We start from the raw sequence: 26,480 nt of genomic DNA on the forward strand, positions 1-26,480 counted from the left end.
AGCTCCGCTCAGCTACTCTTCTTAGAAAAAAGGTAAGCGCAGTTGATGAATGTCAAGCTCATCTACAGCTAGCAGGAAATCCCACAGGTTAACTTCCAACACGCACTGGGTCTGCAGCCGACTGAGCTCCTCCTCACCCCTGCCCCTCAAAAACAACAGAAACAAAGAACCCCACGCAGGACACAGGTGAAAAAGGACACCGTCCACATCGACAGGTACGCGTCTGCTCCCCCCACGGCCGGGGCTCCGACTGACACGCAGTGGACCAGGAGGGCCTCCTCCTGGAGTGGAGGTCCCTGCAAATCTCCCCTGTTCTGGAGCAAGGACCCATTGCTATTTTTGATGCTTATGATTAAACCAGAACATTGGTCCCTAGTTTTCTGGAGTTATTAGTGCTGAGCTACAATTTTAGTGAAATACGTACTGTACCTGCAGGTAGTCAGTGAGCGGTTTCATGGTCATGAACACCACAGCACAGAGGGATTGCTGTCACACGGGGACACACTGCAGGGGGGCCTGCAATCTCAGGGCCCCCACAGGTAGAGTCTGTGTGTCCGTCAGCATGTAGCCAACTGGTTTCACTGCCAATCGACATTACTAACTCAACCTCACAGTTATAGTACATTTGATACTTTTCCTCAAAGTGCTTTCATATACACAATTTCAGTCATTCAAATGGCACAGAAGAAAGTGGGTTTTTTGTTGTTTTGTTTTTTGTTTTTAAGAAAAAGGAATGTAGCACTAGGTTTGTTAAAACTGAAGCTGGCGTTTCTGTCACAAAGTGCGACTGCTGGGTGGCTGGGCACGTCCCGAAGGACGACCCAGATGACGTTCTCATCAGAGCCCCAGTGGGTGCCCACTCTGCTGGCGCTGCCCCTGCAGGGCACTCCAGCCCTGAGCGTGTGCCCCGGAAAGTGCATGGCACCGTGCAGACTGACTGTCGACCGGAGCCACGTTTTCAGCAGGGTCTCTCAAGGCAGTGGGAACAAGGGAGACGCCCCAACTCTAGCCGGGGCTCTGCCACGAAGGAACTGCTGAGATCATGGGCCGGTGACTTAACCGTCCTCTCTTCCAATTTCTGAAGTTGTAAAGGGTGGGGTATTAACAGTGTTCAGACAGTGCTGGGTGCTGGGAACCAGGAAGGATTCTGGGAAAACAGTGGCCGAGGCCTCACCCCACTGGGAATTCTCATCGATGCATCAGGTTATTTCTTTTGTCTGTCTTTTTACCCACGGAAGGGGGGGGGTTCTGTTGCACATTCCTGGCTAAGCCTCCCTGGACTGAGGTTACTAGTAACAACTCTAGTAGCAGTTAACACTTAACGGAGCGTTCATCATGTGTCAGGCACTCAAGCTAAGCATCTTATATACATTATCACTAAATCCTTACAACTCCGAGGTAGTTACTATTGTCATCCCTGCTCTGCAACGAGGAAACTAAGGCCCAGGAAGGGGAGTGACCTGACTCCCAGACTGGCCGCAGAGGCTGGGCTCCAGGTCGCGACCGGCACTGTCTCTCAACTCAAAAGCTCCATGGCCCTAGTGAAGTAAATGTGGGCTGTGCTTCAGCCGTCGTCATCTTTCATTAACTGGGCGCTATTTTATTAGCCAACTTCCAACTGAATGATAAGAAAATTCTAATTTAAACCCCAAAATGCAGCTGGGTGAGAGGCCCCAATAAAGACCTCGATGTACAGAAGTCACCTGGGAAAACAGTGACAGGCTTTCCTTAGGGCCAATTCTTTTTTAAGGCTGTATCTCTGAAAATCAGGATGGAAGTGTGTAGGAAAATATACACGTTTTAATTTTACACAAAGCCCTTTCAGAAAATACTTCATGCAAAGCATAATGAAGATTTATTATGCCACACAAACACTGCATTTTAAGGTAAGAGATCTAAACGGAGACGGTATTATCTGTACACGGAAGGGTTCAAGCTGTGGTAGCCAGAGGCTGTGTGTGTGTGAAACCTGACAGTTAGCTCGTCACAGAAGTGCTCTGGCTCCTGCTCTCTGCTTCGCTTTTAAGCCAGATGGAATTAAACTACATTTTTAGTTTCTAGAAGCAGTTTTTGCTTTGAATTCAAACTTTTAAACTTATATAAGGTGTTTTGTTCTTTTTTAAAATCTGGACCTTTTCGAGTAGAAAAGGGAAGAACCTCCCAACAAACTGTACTTTCCTAAGTTGACAGTGCCTCTTAACCTTCACCCTGAGCCCTCCAGTCCTGAAGTCCCACAGTTCAAGCATCACGTGGACAGGCGTGGGGGATGCTGCAAAAATCAATGCTACTATTGACAGTGTTGCGAAAACTCAATTCGTTAACTTATTGAGCACCTACTATAGGCAATACAGAACCTGGTGCTGCCCCTGAGTAAAACACAGCCCCCACCCTCCAGACTCTTCTTCAGCATGAAGAAACCGGGGAGTGTAAGTACACTCAGTAGTGATCCTCCAAGGCTTATTTTCAGAGCTCTCAAGGAAAGATCCCTTGCTTAGGGGGAAAAAAAAAATCCCCTGAAAAACAATTATAACCCCTCAACTTGCATCCCACAATGTCAGGGATAAACTTAAAAAGCAGCATAAAATATTCTAAAGTTTTAGCTTTCCCTGCCCCACCCTCAAAAGGCTAACTGCTAAAACGCTTTCAAGTTTATGGAAGTACATGATGAAGGGGGGTGGCTAAGATGGGAGTGGGACGGCTGGCCTTCACGGCCGCGCTGATGGGAACCGAGCTCCTCTTCCGGCCGAGACACGGAGACCAGCCACACCACCAGCTGCCTGGGCTGTGTCACAGGAAATGACCGCAACCCCAGCAAGGGATGCCCGCACGGCCTCCTCCTGGCCGGGGCGGGCCCCTCTCGAGCTGCCATGGTAAGAATCAAGGTTTCCTTTCTTTCTGATGAAAACTAAATTTCCTCCTTGCTCTAAGATGCCAAAACATAGTTTTTCCCTCTTAGTATTCTAGCCCAATTAATATAATCTTAACAGTTCAAAATTTCGTGATTTGCTGCTGAGCAAAGAAGAGAATGAAAAGCCATTCACTGTAACCACCCCGCACCCCAGAGCTTTCCAGAGAGGCGCTCGGAGGACGCACCTGCCTGTGTGTGCTGAGGGCCCGGGGAGGACCGGTGTCACTGCTGTCACTTACTGGATTTACAGACGGGGCGGTGGCTCGACGGTGGGCCGAAGACTCAGGCAAGAAGACAGTTCACTGCCCATCAGTGCTGAATCCCAATCTGCCTAAAGTTAATTTTCCTTTGGAAGGAAAAACAATGTGTGTGTTTACTTTCTTGTGTTGGGTTCTCCTTGGGGGAGGGATCATAAAGCTTTAAAAATAGAATGAAGTGGTAACTGGGATTAGACCTGATACTGAGAATATTAATAATATCTAACCAATTAGATTCAGCTCCCTGGGATCCTAATTAACTCCCATTCTAAACGAGCAGGAAAGAAAATGGACTCCTTCAGAGGCAAAACGTATTTGAGGGTTAAGTCATTAGGTTTCCAGGATCTAACTGGTGTTCCCTGGAAACGATGTGCTCCTTCAATCAAACATTCTTACAATGGTATTAGAATAAACACCAAGACTGTTCCCAATGTGACCTTTACAAACAAGCACGAAGATGGGGGGGGCATGTGCAAGGAGAAAAGCACGTGAGAGTCACTTGGGGTGACCCGTCAAAAATCCAGAGACAGTGAGTGTGCTTCTGTACTTCCCAACTGGTTTGGGTCTAAGGTGAGGAGGGAAGGGAAGGGACTGCGAAACGGCCATTAGGACCAAACCAGCTTCCCCTCAGTCGCAGACCCCCGGGCCTGGCTGTGGGTTTTTGAGGGGGCCCCTTTGTTGGGTATTTTTGGAATACACAGCTGCCCAAGGCCCTGACTGGTACGCCAGCGGACAGGGCTCTACATTAGAAAAGGACTCCCCTGTGAGGACCTGCCCATGACCACGAACTTCAAAGTCAAGGCAGGTCAGTGCCTGCTTGATGCCAGGACTTAAGGAAGATGGCCTGCCCAGCAGGGGGCAGGGAAGGACCACTACAGAGACCCCTGCCCCACAGCGCCACAGCGCATGGCGGGGCATCAGCCAGCAGGAAGCCCGTCCAGGTCCATTAGGGACTAACGGACTAGGCTGGGAGAAATGGCTTATTGATGAATGTGAGACTTCAGGAGGGGGTTTCTAAGTCCTAGCATTCTTTCCCTCCTGCACCAGTTAACACACCAATGAAAACCACAGGTCGGCAGCGTGCAGACAGGGCCGGCTTTATAGTTCCAGCACTCCAAACTGCAGCTCCTACTGCACGGTGACCTTGTGGAAGCAAGGCTGACGGATGCTTCCAAGAGCCTTGAACAAAAGAAACGTCACTCAGTACCTTCCCAGCTTCCCTTTGTCTGGACCCCTAAACATGCTGGGTGAGGCAGAGCGTCACCACCACTGGCAGCCACCGCAGTCAGCCCTGTCCTGTGCACAGACCCGCGGCACTGCCGGGGGCAGCCCTGCCTGACCACCTCGCACCAGTCCCGGTGAGGACGCCTGCACCCGGTGCTTCCTGGCACCACACGTACCCGCTCCCCGATGCCCCAGTGCAGCCTCCGGCCCCGTCCACGGCCGCCCGGACAGTCCGCTTTCCCTCTCCTAGGAGTTCTGCTTTCTGTTCTTTGTGAGATGAACCTGTAAACGTGAGATCTCAGAGAGCTGAGGTACTTCACATGGACACACTCAAGTATCAGTCTTTCATTTTTCAAAAACGAGAACACAGGAAAACAAGTCCCTCTCCCCTCCCCTGGGAACCGTGTGCGTCTCCCCACGAGGCCGACAGTGGCTACCTCTGCACCACATCACTGATTTCCTGCACACACGACAGTAAGTTATTGAGGACGGGGTTGGCCCCGGGCCCGGCAGCGGCGGCCGAGGACACCTGCAGCTCCTGCAGGCTGAGCTCCAGTTTGCTCACGGCCTCGCGGAAGGCGAACTTGTTGCGAGTCTGTGGGATGCAGTCCACGTAGCCTGAGCAGTAGTCGAGCAGCTGGTGGCCGGTGTCCACCAGCTGGCTGTTGGGCACCGGCTCCGAGATCGCACTGGACAGCAGGTCCGCACACTCCAGCAGGGCCTCCTTGCTGATCTTGTCTGCCGAGACCTTCTCGGCTGCCTGTCTGGTTTTCCTCAGGGCCACCTTAGTACCTGCTGTGCCATTGGCCATTTTGGCGGGCGAGATGGAAGACGTGGGCAGAGGCACTTGAGGGGGAGGCGCCGCAGGCCTCCCGGCTTTCCCGCCGACGGGCACCGCCCCCGGGGCTGCCCTCTTCCCTCCCTCCTGCGTTTCCGAGGTGGGCTCCTCTGTGGGGTCTGAGCACGTGGACGGATGCGGCAGTAGTCTCATCACGGGTGGCGGGGGAGGGGCGCACTTTGGTTTGACCCGTCGGGGTCGGTCTTTGTCTCCAGAGGATGTGACCTGATGCTCAGACAAGAGCTTGAATTTATTCCCCTGAGAGTCTGTGCCAATGAGCTGCACGTCGGCTGGGGTGTGCTTCAGAGTGGGGGAGATAAGGACGGGCACTTTGTGGTTGTGAGTGGTTGGGAGGACGGCCGCAGCCTTAGCTGGGGACCAGCCTGTCTGCTCGCCGTCCTCTGGGACCCCAGCTGTGCCGAGTCGTGCCCCACCATTCCTCTCCTTGCTTTTGGGGGCGGCTGCCACTCCAGCCACCCCCGCCCCTGGGGAGTCCTTCTCTGCAATGGCTGAATCCCCAGAGGGGGTTCTGAGAGGAAGAGCTGTGGCTCCTCTGGGCAGAAGTTTGGCTTTTGGTCTCCCCCTGGCTGGAGCAACACCTTCCTCTGAGTTTTTGGGAAGCGTGTCACTGGCCCTGTCCACATTCTCTTCTGGCTGAGAAGAGGCGGACACTGTCCTTTCCAGCTGGAGTTTGGACCTCTGGCAGTTCCTGGGAAGGGTCATTGCCATCCTATCCTGCTCTGGAAGCCCTGAGGACACGGAAGATGTAGAGTTTGACCTTGGAAAAGGCTTGGAAGCGTCATCACTGGCTGTGGGTTTACCTGCTCGTAAGCCCAGTGTCTTTTTGATTAAGCGCGGTGTAAAGAAGCCTGTGATGCCAGACCACCCGCCCCCTGCGGTGCCGCTGCCCCCACCCCCGCCACCGTCGTCATTACAGAGGTTCCTCTGTGCAAAGCTCCCCCCATAGCACTTGGGGGGCACCAGATTTGCCTCTTGCTGGGCCGCAGTGAAAGAGAACCCATCAGCATGCTGTAGAGAAGCAACGGATGAGAAGTTACCCGTGAGTTCATATTTCTTGTGGGGCTGATTCTCCATTTCTCGGAAGGAGCTGCTGCGTTTGGGGGGTGTGGGAGCATTTTTCTTTTTCATGAAGGAGCTGAAGAAGCCCCCCTTCCTATCCCTGGTGAAGCATGTCTCTTTGGCATCTTCCAAGAGGCTGCTGGGTGACTTGTCTCTTTGTTTTCGAGGCAGTGCTGGGGAACCACTGGGGGCCTGCGCACTTCTAATGAACCCTGATGAGAAATGGCCAATCAGTAATGTGAAACGCAAGAAGGCACTCCGTGACATCGAGTTATTAAGGCTGCATTATGAGAGGTTTTTCCAGCATCTATCAAACGTCAGGTGGCAGCAGGGCTCACAGGAAACTGACCGATATGTTACCATTTCACACTGATCAGTGCTCCAAATGTGACGTGGGACAGAGACGGGAAGAAATGCCCTGCTGATCGTTACCTGGGCCTTCACCTCTTCTCTACAAACCACCTGGCCTCACTATCAGGTTCACTGAAGAAGTGTCTGCCAGAAGTGCCCAGGTGGTAAAAGCACTTGGGAAGCGAGAGCTAAGGAAATGGAGTGGGGAGGCAGACTGCTTGGGGCGGGCGGACCCGGACTCCCGACCTTGAGGACAAGCGTGGTCGGTGAAGCAGATGCCGGCGGCACCCACCTCGGGGAGGACGGGCGGGGAAGTGGGCCCGGAAGCAGCGCAGGGCTCCTCGGACAAGGCAGCCTGACTCTGCCTGCCCAGGACTCATACCTGGTGCTGAACTGGAAGCAGAGTTGTCCGTGGCATCTTGGGCCCCTTCGATATTCTCCTTGTTCTCCGCCTGCTTCTTCAGCGTCCGGGTCTTGGAAGGAAGCACAGGTAACCGGGGCAGGTAGGGGACGACAGATGAGGCGGCGGCGGCCCTCCCCAGCTCCTCGGCCACCTCTGTGAGGAAGACAAGGAGGCTGATAAAAATGGCATCCTGGCAGGACAAAGTTCTTTTCAGAAAAGACACACAACTGCGAGAGAACCGGAGAACGGGGTCCTAAAATGTGTAAGTGGAGTCACGGAGCACACACTCTTTTTGCCTGGTTTCTTTGCTAGACGTTATATTTATGGACCCATCATGCTGTTGCAGGTGGCAGGGTTTTCTCGCTCCTGTGCACTGTGTGACTGTGAGAACACGCCACAGCTCACCCGTCCTCCTCTAAATGTGTCGTTTCCGGCTATTACGAGTATGTCACTAGGGACATCCTGCTGTGTCTTCTGCTTTACAACTGCCTGCACAGCTATGGGGCACACACGCAGAAGCAGGCCTGGCGGGCACGGGGCACGTACAAATTCAGCTTTTTCCTGCCGAACTGTCTCCCCAAATGGCTGTACCACTCTACTCTCCCACCATTACTGTGCACGAGTTCCGGTTCCTCTGTATGCTTGCCAGTTCCATGCTACCGGGGTTTTCTGTATGCCTTAACTGTAGCCACTCTGGGGCAGGCACACAGAGGGTGTCACTGTTCCACTCTGTTCTTCTCTGTTGAGAGCGACACCGAGCATGGCCTCGCCTGCCTGCTTGTCACTGCACTGTCCTCACTCACGGAGTCCCTGTTCAGGGGCTGAACAGAGCACACAAATGTCTGTGGATACTTTTACTTTCGGTTGCATTGTGTACTAAAAGGGAGGACAGATACATCCAATGCAATTGAAGTAAATGAGGCTCCTGAAAAAGGGTTCGCCCATCAGTAAACCTTGCTGACTATAGCTGGCCATGGGTTCTGTGGCTTTCACTTTAGCAAAGACATAATTTGCTATTCATTCCTAAACAGAAATGAAGCCAGTAGGATTAATAAAACTGTGAAATTCCATGATTGGACTACTTTTTGAGTAATTGTTTTTAAAAGTTAATATGCCCCAAGAGTGGGTACATGGCACCTAACCCAGGCCTACGCAATGGGCTTTCATCTGCCACTGTACACGACAGCTGGGAGACTGACGTGACTTCAGTGATGCTGACAACCATGTCCAAGGCCACCTGGAGGATTCTGGGAATGAAACCAACAAAGAGGCAAAGGTGAAGAGATACTGGGTGGGGGGTGCATTTAGGAAGGAGGGAAACCCGAAGGGACTTGAGTCCATGGCTCCAACTGACCTGAGGTTAGCACCTTTCTGCTTCCCCACAGTTTGGTTATAAGCCAGTAAATCCTTCCCTTAATCCTTAAGAAAGTTTGAGTTCAGTTTCCCTCATTTACAAGAGGTAAGTGCATCCTTTTAAGGTAGGAACTGTCTTATCTCTGTGTCCTCACACCTAGTACAGTCCTTGCCACAGGTTAAATGTCAGTAAAACATAGGTTGAATAATGTTAAATTTCTTATCTGGCAACTGTGAATTGAAATTACATTTGAAAATTGGTAAGGGCTAACTTTCCAAGAGACTATAGCATTTTCAAGGGATGGGGAAGTATTTAACTAAAGATTCAACAGAAGCTAAAAGTTGGCACAAAAGTATCAGAGAAAGGGAGCCTGCTCTCTGGCCCGACAATCGTGACTTCTGCCGCTCCGACACCACAGGAGGAAGGCACGCTGAGGACAGAAGGGCTGTGACAGACGGCCGTTGTTCTGGCCCCTTTCTTCTCCCTGAGACGTGACAATGCACCAAGGCAAGCTATAAAAATCAACTTGCCTCACTTCTTCTTCCACTATTTTTAAACTTGAACTTAAGCAGTGAGTTCTGCGTTCAATTAGGAAAGAAAAAAAATTTTTAAATAATTAAAAAAATTTTTTGTAAAATTTTATAAATTCCAAAAATTTATAAAATTCTGGAACTATATCAAAGTGTCTAGTAGAGAAGTATATATAACCAAGATGTTGTGATTTTAGCTCTCTAGAAAGAGTCTTCACAAGTTTATTGCTTGCCTTTTGCAGGCAGTTTTGTGATAATTTTAGAGGCATTATACACAAAAGTAGGAAACTGCCTGTACATGTTCATATCCTTGTTTTTCAGATAAAAAAAGGGTTCTCACTGCTCACAGCATAACTTCACATGCTCACCCTAAACTCCTATGTTGATATATTCAAGAATATAATTTAGGTATTTAATTATATGGATATAATTAGCAGCCCACTAGATACTTAAATTGTTCTTAATTTTTCAATATTATAAACTGTATTGTAATGTAACAACCTTGTAGCTAAATCTTTGTTTATACCCTTAATTATTTCCTTAAAATCTAAATTTATTTCTGGATATTGCTTTTATGACTTGCTTCTGCCGTTGTAGGTACAGTTCAAAGAGCTGGAACATTTTTTCACATTTCTTTCTCTCCCTCTTCTCTTCCCCACACGTTAATGCTTAAAGAACTACTGAACTTGTTCTCTTCATGAAGAGACTGAATTTGTAATTAAAATATAATTTCAACATTAAAAATGAACACTATGATAGAAACATAAAGAAATAAAAAATAGGAAAAAAAGAAGCAACATAAGAATGATGATGGCCCCAACTTAGTTCCATATCCTGAAACGGAGCCCCAAGCCACAAGAGGCCATCATTTTTGAAATGGTATTACCACCAACACCCAGAAGAAGCCACTGACAGCGAACCACCAGGTTCTCACCTTCAGAAATGCTGGAGTCATGGAACATCGTTTCAAAAGCTTGATGTGTTTCAGCAAAAGAGGGCCTGTCAGCGGGGCTCCATTTCCAGCCTAGGTAACAAAAGGAGGAAATACAGAGAGCTCCCGCAGAAATCAAATATGCAGGGGCCCACCTGACAGTGAGTCCCCACACTGTAACGTGCTCATGCAGGCCGAGTTACAGCGCGTTCACAAGGACAGTGGGGCGGCGGCCTCGCAGTTCAACTCGGAGGGTCGTGAACCCACTTCCTAGGTCAGGCTCTCCCGTGCAGCCTCAGCTCCTGCTCCCTCTACCACAAGGATGAGGAGGGGTGAGGAGGTAGTTTAGAAAATGGCAAGTTCTCTTCCTCTGGAAACTTACTCTAACCTTGGAAACCATGAGCTGCACATATTCAGAAATAAAACAGGCTATCAGAGAGGAGGAACTAGGAGTTCATTTTTGACAAAGACAGGGTAGTAGGCAATGCCCATGCTCAATAAGAAAATAAGATTTATACTCAACTGCAACTCAATTCACTGCCACCTTCCTACTCTTCCCATCTTCGAGAAGTCAGAGGCCTTGTTTACTCATCACAGAGGTAACTTCCGAATGCTCCCCAACTCTTCAGCCATCATTTTTTATCTCACTGAAGGCAGTCCTCCCCACTATGCTCCACACCCAATTCCATATCATCCTGTTAAATGTGCACATGATTCTGGGAGACTGACCCACTGTTCAGCCCTAGACAGCGACTCTCGGGATCTCAGTGAGACTCCCTGGCACAGCGCATGGGACGCCGACTGGCTGGGCAGCAGCCAGCTCTTCGTGTGCCATGAGGTTAGAGCCAATCCAACCACAACGAGGGTGGGGAGTGCAGGAGGGATGCTTCCAACTTGGCTAGTCACCCTGAATTGCTGACTCAGACCTTCGAAATTAAAATATGCAAAAATACTCACATGCTCTCATAAGTTCATAAACCTTGGGGGGGCATCCTTCAGGCTGCTCCATTCGATACCCCTTTTCCAGTAGGTCGTAGACCTGAGACAGGTCGATGCCTGGGTACGGTGACATTCCATACGTAGCGATTTCCCACAGCAGCACCCCAAAAGCTGTGAGAAGGATGACAAAAAGGAGCTTAATGTTTTGTCTCTGAATCGTTACTTATTTGATACCACTAGGTAATTATCTTTCAAATACTGGGTAACAGTTACCCGCATTATACCTTCTAAGTCTTACAGTCTGCCTTGTCCTTCTAAGATATCTGTTACAGGAACACTTCAGACACAACGCCAAGATGGTTTTCTTTATACTGCCCATCTTTTATTTAGATGTCCTTTATTACAATGAAGGAGAATAAAGTATGACCATACACGAAGTCTGGGGCATAATCAAACTATTCTGAGAACAATCTATAATCTATTTCATGAGTTTCACAGTTTTTTAATGTCAGCTAACAGTTGAGGAGTAAATACAAAAAATGAACTCATTAAAAACTCACCCTAGAAAAAAAATTTGCTCCATTTTGTCAGAGGTTATTTCTGAGTTTGAGATTTTTGGTAAAGAGTGACTTGGACTCCTACCAGCCATTTCTGTTGGCCCACTACCCAACTTTTCGGATTGGTTCAGTCCATGAGCCCCCACTAAATCACCCAGCTCTCGTGGCGGCAAAAACGAGGTCAGCTGCTGGGATTCACTCTAGGTGAATCCCACTCTAGGTGAGACGCCAGCCTTGAGAAGAGGAGGTTGCTCGGTGTCCCCAGTGCTCTGGAAACGAGCACAGACGCCTCGAGGGGGAAATGGGGCACTTCACGGAGAGAGGGTGTTAGAAGGCCTGCAGTACAAGGCCTAGTCTGTGAGCTCTTCGAGCCGGGGCTTTTATTCATTTGTTACTTTCTTCTTTATACTTCTTCCTATGCTATGCACCCAGCTTCAACGCCAGGTAGACAGTAGGTATTTAATAAGTGACTGAGGAAGGTGGGGTGCAGACAGAGGACACTGGTCATGTAAAAGAGAAGCTCTAGAGAGTTCAGAGCATTCATAAAGAAAATGAAGCAACGCATGCAGGAAGAAGCCCCTCCCAACCTCACCCCAGACATCAGATTTAATGGAGAAGGTATTGTAGGCAAGGCTCTCCGGGGCAGTCCATTTAATAGGGAACTTGGCTCCAGCGTGAGCAGTGTAGGTGTCTCCAGTCATCAGTCGACTTAGGCCGAAGTCAGCCACTTTGACCACATGGTTTTCCCCCACGAGGCAGTTCCGAGCGGCAAGATCTCTGTGGGGAAGAGAACCCTGGTGTGACTCCACCTGGACAGTGAGGACAGTGACCGTGCACGCTCTCATCTTAATTCTCTGTGCTCCACGCAGAGTTCATAGGTTAAGTGCTGACAGATACCGTACTGTTTTATGACAATCGCTAACATGGTAGAAAGCCACTAATTATGTACCACTTGTGTGCATCAAGAGGCAATGATATGATGCCTGAATAAAGCAGGCTTCAGAAAACGGGCTCCTATTCATGAGCACAGTTGACCCTTGAACAATGCAGGGCTTATGGGTACCAACCCCACACCCAGCCCAGGCCCGTGCAGCCAGAAATACATGTGTAACTTTTGACTTTCCCGAAACTCAACTAGTAATAGCCTACTGCTGACCAGAGGAAGCCTTACCCTTAACAATCAATTATCACACATCTTGTATGTTATATGTATTATGTATTGTATTCTTACAAAAGAGTAAGCTAGAGAAAACAATATTAAGAAAATCATAAGGAAGAAAAAATACATTTACAGTGCTGTATTTATGAAAAAAATCTGTGCACAAGCAGATCCTCGAGTTCAAACCTGTGCTATCCACGGGTCACCTGCCCATGGGGACAGGTTGCAGAGGGAGTGACAGACACCAAGGCTTCCTCCAAGGTATCGGTTCTTTACTAAGACAGAAAGCTGTTCTTCAAATTAACCACTGAATGAAGCAAAAGGCTACTGAATACAGTCTTGAGCAAAATAAAGAGCTTTTTGTTTTGAGAAGAGGACAGGCTCCTCAATATTTTAATCAGAGTACATAGGTTTGTAAGTTGGAAATGACATAATAGACCCTGTGAAAGGGAAAATGACTTCCTGAATCAGCTGAAGATTTCTGGGAAGTTCTCACATCCTTCACTTTATTTGCACGACAAGCAAGGTGGCCTCATGGTTAACTGTCAGCCATCGCCAGGTTGTACCCACCTGTGGATGAAATTCTTCTTCTCCAAATACTCCATCGCGGAAGAGATCTGCGTGGCCATGTAGAGCAGCACGACCGCCGTCACCTCCTCGCGGCTGCACTCGCGGAGGTAATCCAGCAAGTTCCCGTACGGCATGTACTCGGTGACGATGTAAAACGGAGGCTCCAAAGTGCACACGCCTGGCGGTTCAAGAATACAGCTTGTTTTATCACCGTATAGCCAGACATTCCAGACCACGCCGGCGAAAATGATCGACACCTTTCAAAATCTCATGGGCAGTAATCTTTTCCCTTCCTGCCATCACATTCTCTGAAAATGATATAGCCAAGTTAAGAAGATGGTTAATAAGGAGTCTCTACCTCCATTAGATGTTTCTGGAAATTCATATGCACTTGAGTATTTCCTGTTTGGGCAAAGGCGGAGTCAATTAAATTAGTTCCATAAAGGGTCAGTCAGGAAGACCAAAATTTGAAGAGTTCTCTATTGTATGCCTATGATTCTCATTCCCAACTGCATGCTAACGATGCTTATCTGAAAGGAACTGCAACTGTGCGTATGTTGACTATGTGAGATCAGCCTGTAACCGGGCTTTGTAAAAAGATTGTAATTGTTTCCACAGCCAAATACTTGACAAAGTCCCTGTAAAGAACCAACAAGAAATTATTTCCTTGGGACAGTCTGGCTCAATTTGAACACCCAAAGAAAGTGACCCTATTTTTGAAAAGGGCAAAGGGTGCAGACACTGGCTTCTTTGTGACCTGAACAGCTGAGAAGCCGACCCACCAGACCAGGGCGTTTCCTGTTAGGTAAACCGATGGTTTTGCTCACAATGTGTACTAGGCTTCCTGTCAACAGCTCTTCATCTCATGTCTCTTTATTTTGTGAAAGTTGTTGATTTGTAATTCCTCTGAATAATTCTGAACTTTGAATCTGGGGCAATTAGCACAAACTGGGCCATTTTATACAATCAATCCAGGCCACTGTTTCTTGGGCAACTTTTAAACATTTCTCGGGCAACTTTTAAACACAGAGATTGCTAATTAAAGTAACAGCCACTTATTGAAATCAATTCACACTTGGAGCTTTTCCCATGGTGATTCAGAGGAGGACTCGGAGATAAGGGGGTTGGGGACAAGTGTCTGTGAGGACCCTGCAGTTCAGGTTAAGACTCCTCACCTAACAGTTGCACCAGGTTAGGATGCTTGATCTCCTTCATCACTGCAGCTTCCTTCAGGAACTCTTCCACCTCCATGGTGTCTTCCTGGAAAGGGGGGGATGATAAAAAGGGAAAAAAGAGGGACAAACCCCCATCTTCAGCATTTGAGTCAACTCACAATCATAAAGCTTTAAATGGGGGCATCTTTGTCACTCATATGTGGAATCCAATGAACTAACAAGCAAAACAGAGACAGACTCACAGAGAGCAGGCTGACAGCTGTGTGGCGGGGAGGCTGGAGGTTAGGGATTGAGCAACAGAGAGAAACAAAACTCAAAGACATGGACAACAGTATAGTGACTGCAGCGAGGGGGGGAGGGGCTGGGGGCTAGCTGGTGACGGACAGAGGCCTGACAGGGGCAGTACACACCGTACAGGGTACAGATGATGTGCTGGAGAACTGGTCACCTGTCACCTGCAGAATTGTGTTACCCGGTGTCAGCCCAATAAATTCAGGACAAAGGAGAAAAGTGGTGTGGGGAGGGACAAGGGAGAGAAAAAGAGATCGAAAGTGAGATCGACAATATTTAAAACAGTCTCACTAGCCATCAGTTCAATGAGCTTTCACGTCCCATCTGAGCCCCTGCCATGACTGCAATAAACAAGCCCCATCACTAACTCCCAATTTAAAAAGAGGGGGGCACATCTTTTGAATACTTTAACACATATGTTAAGAAATTTGATCATAACCTAATATGCTCTACAGAAGTCCAATTAGGAAAGATAAATGTCATCTGGCTGATGTGGCTTAGTGGATTGAGCGCCAGCCTGTAAACTGGAAGGTCACTGGTTTGATTCACGGTCAGGGCTCAGGCCTGGGTTGTGGACCAGGTCCCCATTTGGGGGTGTGTGAGAGGCAACTGATCGAGTTTCCCTCTCTTTCTCCCTCCCTTCCCTTCTTTCTAAAAGAAATAAAATCTTAAAAAAGGAAAAATGTCCTTAAATTTATCCAATGTTTGAAACAAGTAAAACTTAGCAGGGTGAGCAAAATTCAGTCATCACATCTTATCATAACTGAAACACATATTGAGACTTGAATAACTCAGTTCTGTTATTTTACTTCCTAAAATATCTTAGCTTTGAAAGAGAAGACAGAACAATTAGCTGTTTACATGTTTGTCTTCCTGGCAAATTCCCTAGGGAGCACTGCATGTTTGCAAGGCCTTAAATATTGTTTCGCACTCAGAATACGCTTAATAAATGCTTGCTAAAGAGAACCGACCATGACTCGCAGCTGAAGGGCAGCCTTTACAAGTGACAGGGCCGAGCCAGAGGCACGCAGGGGAACCTGCAGAGAATGGGATGGGTGACAAGCCTGTATTTTGATACCAGGATGCTTAAAGAGAGCACAGCATCAGGAAAAAGACTTCTGTGAATTTTAGGAACAAGAAGTGATCTATTGTCATGAAGATAGAGGAGCAGGAGGCGAAGGGGAGAGAAAGGGGGAGAAGGGGAGGAAAAAAGGAGAGACAGAGAAGGGGAGGGAGGACAGCGGAGGGAGAAGGGAGGAGAGACAGACACACAGACCTTCCCTGCACGTGGGTTCTGCTGCACTGCAGTGACTAACACGCCCCTGAACTGTCAGCAATGGCGTGAGGGCTGATCGTCACAATTTGCTGATGTGCTTGGCACCAGTGGGTGGCAAGTGTTCCAAAGTCAAAAAAGGGCACACTGGTACTTTCAGATGATTCAGCGCAAAAGAAAAAGATGCCTGAAAACTGTAATTTTCAGCAACCCACCTTCAATGTTTTCACAGCAACTGTCAAGCTATATTTCTTCCAGACGCCAACGTAAACCTCTCCGTACTGACCACCCCCAAGTTTGTGCTTCATGGTAATATCTGTTCGTTCCATCTCCCACTTGTCGTGGATGGGGGACACGCCATAAACCGTTGGCTTGTTACACTTGGGTGCGGGGTAGTGCAATGTTGTCACCAGCCCATCAGCCACTGTGGAGTGATGGTGGACCAGCTCTGCCAAGGTGCTGAAGCGGCTCTCAGTGGTCACATACACCTGGTGAGAAAGGCAGGAGAAAAGCTAAACCAACTTGAAAAGAGATCAGAAGGTTTTTTGTTTTTTTTTTTGTAAAAGCCCATTACTCCACTGGTCTGAAGATACAAAGCTAGGACGCCAATGAAAGAATGAGATGGTGGTGGCCAGGGAACACACAGAACTCCATTCAGTTTAATCTGACTTCAGCCACTTTTCCCGTACTTCCTAAGTTTGCTCTAGTCCTGGGGAAAAAACTTCCAAGATACCTCTTTGGATCATCAAGATCACTGCACTTCAAATACTTTTTAAGCATGAAGACTGTGGAACCCAAATACATTAGACAAATAAAGGAAGAGATTCTCTGATTAAAGCAGGCAAGAGGGAACTTGGCCGCCTGTGAGTTTATCAAATACCCCTGCAGAATTTTGCACAGAACATAACTTGAAAACCACTGATTTAGATTTTGGGGGTAGAGCGAGGGTATTTAAATATCTTATAATTTTTACTTAATTAGGATGTGCTTTTCAGAGATTCTGTTAACAAAACAGTAGTTAATTTGCAATAGGCAGTAAGTGTAAAGTAAGATAGCAGTCTTTGGGTCTTATCTCCCAAGGGGACTATTTTTTCACAGAAGAAACTTTTATTGTGTACAGCAAAGTATATGATTATTAAGTGGGGAATTGTTGATTTTTATAAAATGGACTCACCCCTGCTAATATCTCCCACCCCCAGAACTGTAACCTCGCCAGCACCCAGCAGCTCCCCTCCTGCCCTCCCAGCTACTCGCCCTGCAAAGGGGCCGCGCTGCTGACTGCGAACACCTTAGATGGGCTTTGCCTGCTTCTGAACTCCATGCAAATGGGGGCATCCAGTACATGTGTTGTGTCTGCTTTCTTTCACTCCACTTTTTTCCCCCAAGTTTAATTTATTAGAACCCACTAAGTGAGGATTTTAAAAGCAGAGTTTTCATCAAATTAACACTTATTTAAGGGCAAAAATACATTTAAAAAACTTAAATCTTAAGGCAGAAGTAAAACATAAAAAACCCAGCATGTCTTGTACAGGCTGTGGAATGTCAGAATTTTAAGAGATTCACATAGTATTTTATAGCATTAAACTGTTCATACAGTCAAAGTCTCTACTTGTCCAGGACTTCTGTTTATAAACTGGACTGCTCAACTTTTTTTTATTGTGATACCATTCAGATACCATAAAACTCACCATTTTCAACTGTGTAACTCAGTAGTTTCGGTACATTCACTGGGTCGTTCAACCATTAGCCTTATCTAACTCTAGAACCTTTTCGTTACCCCACAAAGAAACCCCATCCCCCCGGCGGTCATTCCCATGCCCCCACCCTCGCAAACTTAAATCCCTCTCACTCATCTTTACGTGTGTGAGATTACGTGTGTGAAATCAGCACACTTCTCTATAAACGGCCAGAGAGTAAATACTTTAGGCTTGTGGCCACTGCGTATCTGTTGCTACTACTCAAATTTGCTATAAGAATGAGAAAGCAGCCACAGACAATACACAACTGGGTGTGGATACATTTCATTATTTTTAAAAAAGATTTTATTTATTTATCCTCAGAGGGGAAGGGAAGGAGAGAAGGAGAGAAACATCAATGCATGGTTGCCTCTCGTGAGTCCCCCGCCGGGAACTGGCCTGCAACCCAGGCACGTGCCCTGACTGGGAATCAAACCGAAATCATGTGGTTTGCAGGCCCGCACTCAATCCACTGAGCTACACCAGAGAGGGTGCATTTCATAATTTTTTATTTACAAAAGCAGGCAGCTGTGGGGCCATAGTTTTCCTGATGTGTATATATCAGTGCTATGTTCATCTTTGTTGGATGAGATTGCATTTTATAAATATACTACAATTTATTAATTCAGTCTACTAGTGCTAGATGGTTGAGAGTTTCTAGTTTGGGGCTATTACAACTAAAGCTGCTGTGAACATTCTTGTACATGCCTTCTGAACACATGTGTAGTCATTTCTGTTGGGTATGTAGCCATTAAGTGGAGCTGGTGGGTCTCTCCCACATTATTCCTTATCTCATTCTATTTGGTTTTGTCAAGAGACAATATGGGACACTTCCAGTCAAGATGGCAGTGTAGGTAAACAAAGGCCACCACCTCATACAACCATATCAAAAGTACAATTAAACTATAGAACAAGTAGCATTCAGAACCATCAGAAAATGAGTTGAATGGACGTCACACAATTACAGAAGAAACCACATCAAGACTGGTAGGCGGGGTGGAGACACAGAATGGGTTGGTCCCACACCCATGTGTAACAGATAAAAATTGGGAGATATCTCAGGAGCGAGGGGTCCCAGCCCCACACCAGTCCCCCCAGCCCAGGGTCCCAGTGCTAGGAAGTAAGTCTCTATAACTTCTGGCTGTAATAACCAGTGGGGACTGAGACTGTGGAAGACAGAAACTGCTGGAATCCCAGGCAGTTCCTCTTAAAGGGCCTGCACATGGACTCACCCACACTCCCTCCCTCTGCACTCCAGAGCCTGGGCAGCAAACAGAAAGGCATTATAGACATATGGAGAGGAGATGAAGTCTCTGGCATCAGGATGAGAGCTGGAGGCAGCTTTCTCCCAGACAGAATTGCTGGTAGAGACCCATTCAGTCTTTTCTGAGCCCTCCCCTGGCAGAGCCACAAAGCCATATCTGCAATTCCATCAACCTGGCTCACACTGTTTGCCCCACCCTGGTGACTCCCTTAGGCCCTGCCCCACCCAACTTTCAGACCCACCCAAGCTGTTTCTAGTGGCTTTTCCCTATGAATAGCTTATCTTGGCCTATGCTTCAGATTTTCCTAAATACTCTCAAACAAGAAGCATATGGCTTCAGTGAGCCCCATAACTCTAGGATGCCCCAGGCTTGGCACTAGCAGCAGCTGGCCTTGGTTCAAAGCTTGGCCTCTCCTGGGCACCTAACTCCAAACCCAGTACAAGTAGCAGGTGTCTGCAGATCACTCTGTAACTAGTGGTGTGCGACCCTGGACAGAACATAGGGGGTGGCTGACCTTGCATGTGCCAACAGCAATCAAGGCTCAACTACAAGAGGATGTACACAGCCCACACAGTTTATGTCCCTTGAGTACCCAGCTTGAGTGATAGGGTAGCACTGGACCCCATAGGACACCTACTACATTCACCACTCTATCAAGCCTGGGAGACGCAGTAGCTCTACCTAATACATAGAAACAAGCACAGGGAGGCTGCCAAAATGAGGAGACAGAAACATGGCCCAAATGTAAAAACAGAACAAAACTCCACAAAAGCAGCTAAACAAAATAGAGAAAAGCAATCTATCAGATACAAAGTTCGAAACACTGGTTATAAGGATGCTCAAGGAATTTAAGTGAAGACCTAAAAGCATTAAGAAAAATCCAGTTAGAAATGAAGGATACGCTAATTGAAAAAGAAAAATCTACAGGGGAATCAACAATAGAGTGAATGAGGCTGAGAATCGAATCAGCAATTTGGAACGTAAGGAAGCCAAAACACAACCAATAAGAACAAGAAGAAAAAGGAATCCAAAAAATGAGGATAGTCAAAGGAGCCTCTAGGACAACTTCAAGCACTCCAATACTCATATTATTGGGGTGCTGGAAGGAAAAAGAACAAGACGTTGGAAACTTATTTGAAAAAATAATGAAAGGGTGTAGCTCAGTAGACTGAGAACAGGCTGCAAACCAAAGGGTCACCAGTTTGATTCCCAGCCAGGGCACATGCCTGGGTTGTGGGCCAGGTCCCCAGTGGGGGCCAAGTGAGAGGCAACCACACATTGATGTTTCTCCCTCTCTTTATCCCTCCCTTCCCCTCCCTCTAAATAAATAAATAAAATCTTTAAAAAAAAAAAAGTGTTCTCTACCTTTAAAAAAAATAATGAAAGAAAAATCCCCTAACTTGGTGAAGGAAATAAGACATACAAGTACAGGAAGCACACAGAGTCCCAAACAAGAAGGACCCAAAGAAGCTCACACAGACACTCATAATTAAAATGCCACAGGTTAAAGAACAAGAGAGAATCTTAAAAGCAGCAAGAGTAAAGCAATTAGTTACTTACAGGGAAGACCCCATAAGACTGCTGATTTCTCAAAAGAAACTTCGCAGGCTAGAAAGGATCAGCAAGAAATATTCAAAGTGATGAAAAGCAAGGACCAACCAAGATGACTCTACCAGGCAAAAGCATCATTTAGAATTGAAGAACAAGTAAAAAGCTTCCTTGATAGGAAAAAGACTAAAGGAGTTCACCAACACCAACCAGTATTATATGAAATGTTAAAGGGTCTTCTTTAAGAAAATAAAAAATATGAACAATAAAATGGCAATAAATACATATCTATCAACAATTGAGTCTAAAAAATAAACAAGTAGAAAAGAAACAGAATCACAGATACAAAGAATGTTTCGATAGTTGCCAGATGGGACGGGAGATGGGGCCATGGGTGAAAAAGGTGAAGGGATTAAGAAGCACAAACTGGAAGTGACAGAATACTCATGGGGACATAAGGTCCAGCAGAGGGAACAGAGGAGCCAAAGAATATGTGTGCAGGACCCACGGACATGGGCAACAGTGTGGGGACTGAGGGAGCAGGGGGAAGGGACAAAGGGGGGTAAACTGGAACAACTATTAGCGTAAACAATCAAATATAACTTAAGAGACAATATGTCTAAAGGTGGAGTGAAAAACAATTCATCATTTTCTTATTTCCTATTTTGCACCAGCCATTCCGTTTTACGGGAGTTATTTCATTTAAACCTCACAAGGATCCAGTAAAGTAGGACGGTACACTGAGGCTTGTGCACGGCCCCAGAGCCATAAAAATGGTGGAGTTACCCAGCAAACCAGGCCTGCCTGCTCCAAAGCCCATGCCTGCCCTCTACTGAGCATGTCACGGCGAGGAACGGGATGGAAGGAACGATTCGTCCTTTTACTGTTCAGCGGAAGTACGACGTAAGCCCATGCTTTATAGTTTATAACGTGAAACAGCTCCATCGAACACAACCATTCGAAACCAGCTGGTCTTTCCAACAGGTGAACTGCTAAATGACTCATCTATTTACACTAACAAATATTAATAACCAATACTGGTCTTATAGCCTAAATTCTTACTCTGTGAACTTTCTAGTAGAGATTATTATAATTTTCAGATATAAGGTTTAATTTATAAATTCTTTACAATGTACTAGATGTATATTTGCCTATTTATATGTTAACGATTAGAACAGCTAACTTACGCAGCAATTTCCTTCATTGTTCTTCTTTACATGTAGCTCATCATTAAACCATTAATATAATTTTGTTTTATTTTTGTTTTTAAAAAGATTTCATTCATTTTTTTTAAAAGAGAGGGAGAGACACATCGAAAATAGCTGTCTCTTGTATATGCGTCCCCCAGGAACTGATTTCACAACCCAGAAATGTGCCCTGACTGGGACTTGAACCAGCAACCTTTCATTCTGTGAGACAACGCCTACCCAACTGAGCCACACCAGTCAGGGCTATAATACAGGGCTGTTTCAGATTCCCATTACCATATTCTTCTGCAAAGAGTAAGTTCCCTGTAACATGACAAACAGCTCCGACTCACATCAGTGATTATTTTCTTTCCTGTAAGGCATAAAAACTGCGTTCTTCCCTCGCTCCGAGTGTACTTTCTACAGAGCACCAGCCCACGCCTGCAGCTGGCCGCCAGCCTTACCTTGCCGTCGGTGGTGGTGTTGATCCTGTAGTGGTACACGCGCCCCTCATACCTGAGCGAGATGGACAGCTGCCCAGGGCTGCTCTCACTCTCTCGCACCAGGAAGCTGCCATTGATTAAACTGCTGAGCAGATACTCGGCGGCACTGCGTGACACAGGTCCGTGGTACCAGGAATGCTTCTCCAGACTGTTCACGGGGGTGATGTAGTTGCTCGGCACCCAACCTTGGCCATTCTTAGAGCGAACTTCACTCCACTCACCATTCTGGTTGTAACCAAGGACGCGCAGCTTTTCACCTAGCCGTGAAGGTCATCAGAGTGAAAGAGAAGATGCTAAGACTTTATCTCAAATGAAGGCAGTCTACTGTCAAACTTCACAGTCACTGAAAAGTGAATCAGGAAACTTTCATACCAACAAATTTTTCTAAATAGTGAAAACAAACCTGACTTTTCATCACATCCTCACTGATCTTAGCTTGTACCTTAAACCAAAGCAGCACAGCTAAAAGCGGCATTCTGGCATCTACTACACACAGGTTTTAAGAGATTTTTACACCAACTAAAAAAATGTCTTTAAAAAAACTCCGTGTATGGTAGGAAGGTGGAATACAAAGATATAGGGTTACTCATATGGCTGGAAAATGACATAGTCTCACCCTTCAAAAAAATAAATAAAACCCATTCCCCCCCCAAAACAGTTTGTGAAGGAATGTCTCTTACATATGGTTCAATATTAACAGGCAATTGAGGATTAATTAGGGATAAGCCATGGCAACCGAATGTTATTTCTAAACGAAACAACACTATTCCTAAATTTCACTTGACACCAAGGCAACAGAACCATCAATGTAAAACACAAGAGCACAGACCACAGACCTTTCAGCAATGTTTTCGTAAAGAAAACTGTCTGGAGGATGGGAGATGAGCAGTGAGGACTCCCAAAGCACAGTCGTTTCCAGGACTCAAGCTTTAAATAGTTCTAGTTCCCCAGTTTCCCTCCCACTCCCCCCACAAGAATGAGTCACTCCTACCCAGTCCTCTAAAATTAGTGTGTGGGAAAGGAACCTGAGTCTGATGCTGGAACAAAAGATTCGAGTTACTCAGAGTGTCTTTGCCACTGACTTCAACATCCTTGACTGCTCCATCAGAGCCGGAAGGACAACTTCAGGCTCCACCAGCAGGCACCTTGCCCCTGCACTTGTGGCCCAGACGGAACAGGGAAGACGAAAGAGCTGTCACTAGCAATACCTGATACTTGAAACAATTATTCTAAGGCCACAGGCCTCTAACTCTGAGAGTTCACACCCACTTCTTAGCACAGGGCAGCAGGGAAAAACCAAGTCAACCAAAAGCACATGTCCAGTAGTTATCAGGCAAAAACTATTGAGGAAAAACTCAAAATTATTACTCTGGCAGCCATCTAACTTTTTTCAGCAGCCTACAAAAATGTCTATTGGGGATAACTTCCTGTGAGCCCCTACTGTCTCGCCCAAGACACCTAGATGTGTGACATTCAATGAGAAAAAAACACAAGAGTATGGACCCACATACATTTTAACTACATGTATAAAACATACATATATGTACAGATAGGTAGGAGTGTGAATTGTATGGTGGTGGAAATGCACGGGGGAAAAAAACCTCATATTGCTAGAAAGAAGAAATAAAATTTGCTCTGTAGCTTTTGTATTTTACTCCACAAAAGCTGGAAAAAGTAAATGTGAAGTAGTTTACTCACTGTATTACCGTTGCTTCCTTATCAAGAACTGGCAGTGACAGGTCATCACAATTAGGATAATACAGTGAAACACCCCAGGTTTTTGTCTGTCTCCCTCTCTTCTCAAAGTCAGGAGAAGAGTCTTCTACTCTGGAAGGAAACTGACAGGGGTATGGACTGCTGGAAATAGAAAATATTGGCCCTATTGACAGAGGAACCTTGGGAGGACTTTTTTTAAAATTCAGACAAAATGCCACCTTCAAAGAAAAAGGAAGTAAAAAAAGTACTGTATTTTTAAAATGTATTTTCTTGTCTTTGGAATAATAAAATAGCTTTAGCATGACATCATCGTACAGAAGAACCTGGTACAAACACCTGGCACTTCATGGGTTTTATGAGACCCCCTGCTGGCCACAGGTAAAGGAGATCCCACTCCTTGAGAGGCACACTAGTGGCTGCCGTCACTGGTGACGGAGGACTCAACAAACTTTCTCTATCGATGTTTCCTCGGTGACTGAGCTATCTTGGAAAACACTGACATGCAAGTTTACCTAGGAAAGAATGTTCTGAGTCAGAGGTCCACAAAATTCTCCACTGAAGTATCACTCAAGGTACAAGGGCCTGCTGGAGCCCAAAGAAACTACTGCAAAGTATAAAATTTCTATACAACAATTTTCTTTGTTTTATCCTGAAGTTGTGGGTAAAAATCTCCTCCCCATGCATAAACACACACATCCCCTCACCACCCAACCCCAAACTATCCAGGACCTTTAAGGAATGACACCAGGAGACAATGCACCCTCCTTTCCCCTGGGACCCCCTGCCTCCTGACATGGGCACACACACCATCACACCCTCTCTGGGACATGCTTCCACCCGGTTTGAGAAACTCGGGTTTAAGCGTTTCTGCTTTTGATGAATCTGGCTGGATTTAAAAAACTGATACACATAAAAGTTTTATTAAGAGTAACAGTCCTTAAATGGAGGCCTGTCTTCTTAATTTGGTATGCCACTCCCATTTAAAACCTCATCCTGAGCCTTTATTTCCTAACCACGAATAAAAATGAAAAGTGAAAGGATCTTAGAAGCTCACCTTTAGTGATGCTAAGTGTGTTATCACCACTTGCCACAAAATCATAAAGTGCAACAAAGAGATTAGGGTCAGTCTCGGTGGCTCCCAGCAAGTTCTCCTTGGAGCTCCACCTGATGGCCTCGTTCAGTGCCTGGGGTTCAACATCACAGCCATGGGGGCGGTGCAGGGCTTCTGAAAGGCGGGAGGAGAGAAAGGAATTCACGGTAAGTTCGACAGTCGGGAATTCATTCGAATTCAGTACACACACAGTATTTCAGCTGCTGGCATGGACGGACGGCTCCTGGGAGGGACAAAACCACAGAGCTGTGGAGTCACGAAGAGTGAGCAAAGGGCACCATCTCCTAAACATAAGAGAAGACTACTTGTTGAAAATATACCAAGATAGAGATCACATAAAAAGGGCACATTTAGTTGTGATTTATAGCCACTGACCAAATCCAGAAATTAATAGGGAAAACACAGTTTTCTTAAAATGAAAAAAAAATCTCAAAAAGAATTGGCAATTTGTCTTATAAAAATACAAGATATTATGTTGTGGTGGTGGTTTTAAGAGGGAACAGTTATGTTTTATAAGTCTTCCCTAACTACCCTCCTTCTCTTACTTTCTTTATATAAAAACCTTGTGGAAAAGAAAACAGATTTTAAGAAATATACACATATTGTATAAATCTAGACCCTCCATTTACATGTAAAAATAGTGCTTCCAGGAAAAAAAAAACCCTAAAATTACCTGTTAAATAACAATGTTTTGGTTTAATACAAAATGTTCTTGCCCCTCCAAAATACCTTTGGTTACCACACTGTCTGTAGGAGCCTGCAATTGTTGTTCTAATGAAAAAAAAAAAAAAATCGACCCTGTTTTATTTTCCTAGGTGGCACATTTTTATAAAACATCAGAAGTTTAATTGAAAGCTCTAGTAAATATCACTAATGATGGACACTGATTTAGTTTCTGTATCACAGGTAATGGTGGAAGCCTTGTAAGACCTGGTCCCTTCCTCCAGGATTCATGGTTGTGAAGCTCGGTCGCACCACACAAACAGGTGATTCCTGCACCACCTTCTTACAGCCCAGGTCCATTACAGAAAATGACACTGTTCTTCCAGCAGCAATTTCCTTAACCACTGAAATTGTTCCAGCAGCTACAGGCCACTAACCGCCTATGTGATACAACAATGCTTTTCTAATTATGTCTCTTTCTCCCAGTCATTTTTAATTTAAAATAGATTTTCACCACATTTGAACAAGAAAGAAAAAGCCTTTCTTTTCAAATCCATTCCCTCCTCTCCATCTCTGCAGCCAATGCCTTAGATCAGACCCCCGTCATCTCTCACCTGGACTACTGCCTCCAGTCTTGTCTCCCTCAAATCCATCCTCCACACAGCTGGCAAAGTGATCTATTCAAAACAAAAATTTGACCATGTCACTCTTCTTAGGACTCTTCAATCGTTCACCATCAAGCTGAAATCTCTTTAACATGCCTTCAAGGGCTTTAAGATCAGGTCGCCACCTACTTCTCCAGCTTCACCTCTCCCCACCCCACACTCTAAATGTTAAATGTTAACACGCCCCATGAGGCTTCCTACATCTTTGCCTTATTCACACTGTCCTGTCTACCTGGAATGTGGTCT

At 46.2% G+C, this 26,480-nt stretch overlaps 1 protein-coding gene across 8 annotated transcripts in view; it reads right to left on the reverse strand.

The window, feature by feature from the left end:
• Positions 1-4,724: 4,724 nt before the first annotated feature.
• ABL2 (ABL proto-oncogene 2, non-receptor tyrosine kinase) overlaps positions 4,725-26,480 on the reverse strand; it is a 93,934-nt gene continuing 72,178 nt past the window's right edge. For 2 of the 8 annotated variants that reach the window (XM_037145606.2, XM_037145607.2), the window contains exons 2-13: positions 26,184-26,246; positions 24,850-25,020; positions 22,041-22,336; positions 16,056-16,328; positions 14,277-14,361; positions 13,102-13,279; positions 11,965-12,149; positions 10,834-10,986; positions 9,880-9,969; positions 7,041-7,214; positions 6,286-6,519; positions 4,725-5,976 (exon numbers count right to left, since the gene is read on the reverse strand). In XM_037145606.2, coding sequence (XP_037001501.2) covers positions 4,823-5,976; positions 6,286-6,519; positions 7,041-7,214; positions 9,880-9,969; positions 10,834-10,986; positions 11,965-12,149; positions 13,102-13,279; positions 14,277-14,361; positions 16,056-16,328; positions 22,041-22,336; positions 24,850-25,020; positions 26,184-26,246 — 3,056 coding nt within the window. In that variant the 3' untranslated portion in view covers positions 4,725-4,822. Of the gene's footprint in view, positions 6,520-7,040; positions 7,215-9,879; positions 9,970-10,833; positions 10,987-11,964; positions 12,150-13,101; positions 13,280-14,276; positions 14,362-16,055; positions 16,329-22,040; positions 22,337-24,849; positions 25,021-26,183; positions 26,247-26,480 lie in introns of all 8 variants that reach the window. The other 6 variants (XM_037145608.2, XM_037145610.2, XM_037145603.2 and 3 more) reach the window with 3 other exon arrangements.

The sequence above is a fragment of the Artibeus jamaicensis genome, unplaced genomic scaffold (assembly GCF_021234435.1).
Source record: "Artibeus jamaicensis isolate MK-2021 breed Jamaican fruit bat unplaced genomic scaffold, CSHL_Jam_final contig_327, whole genome shotgun sequence".
Classification (NCBI taxonomy): domain Eukaryota; kingdom Metazoa; phylum Chordata; class Mammalia; order Chiroptera; family Phyllostomidae; genus Artibeus; species Artibeus jamaicensis.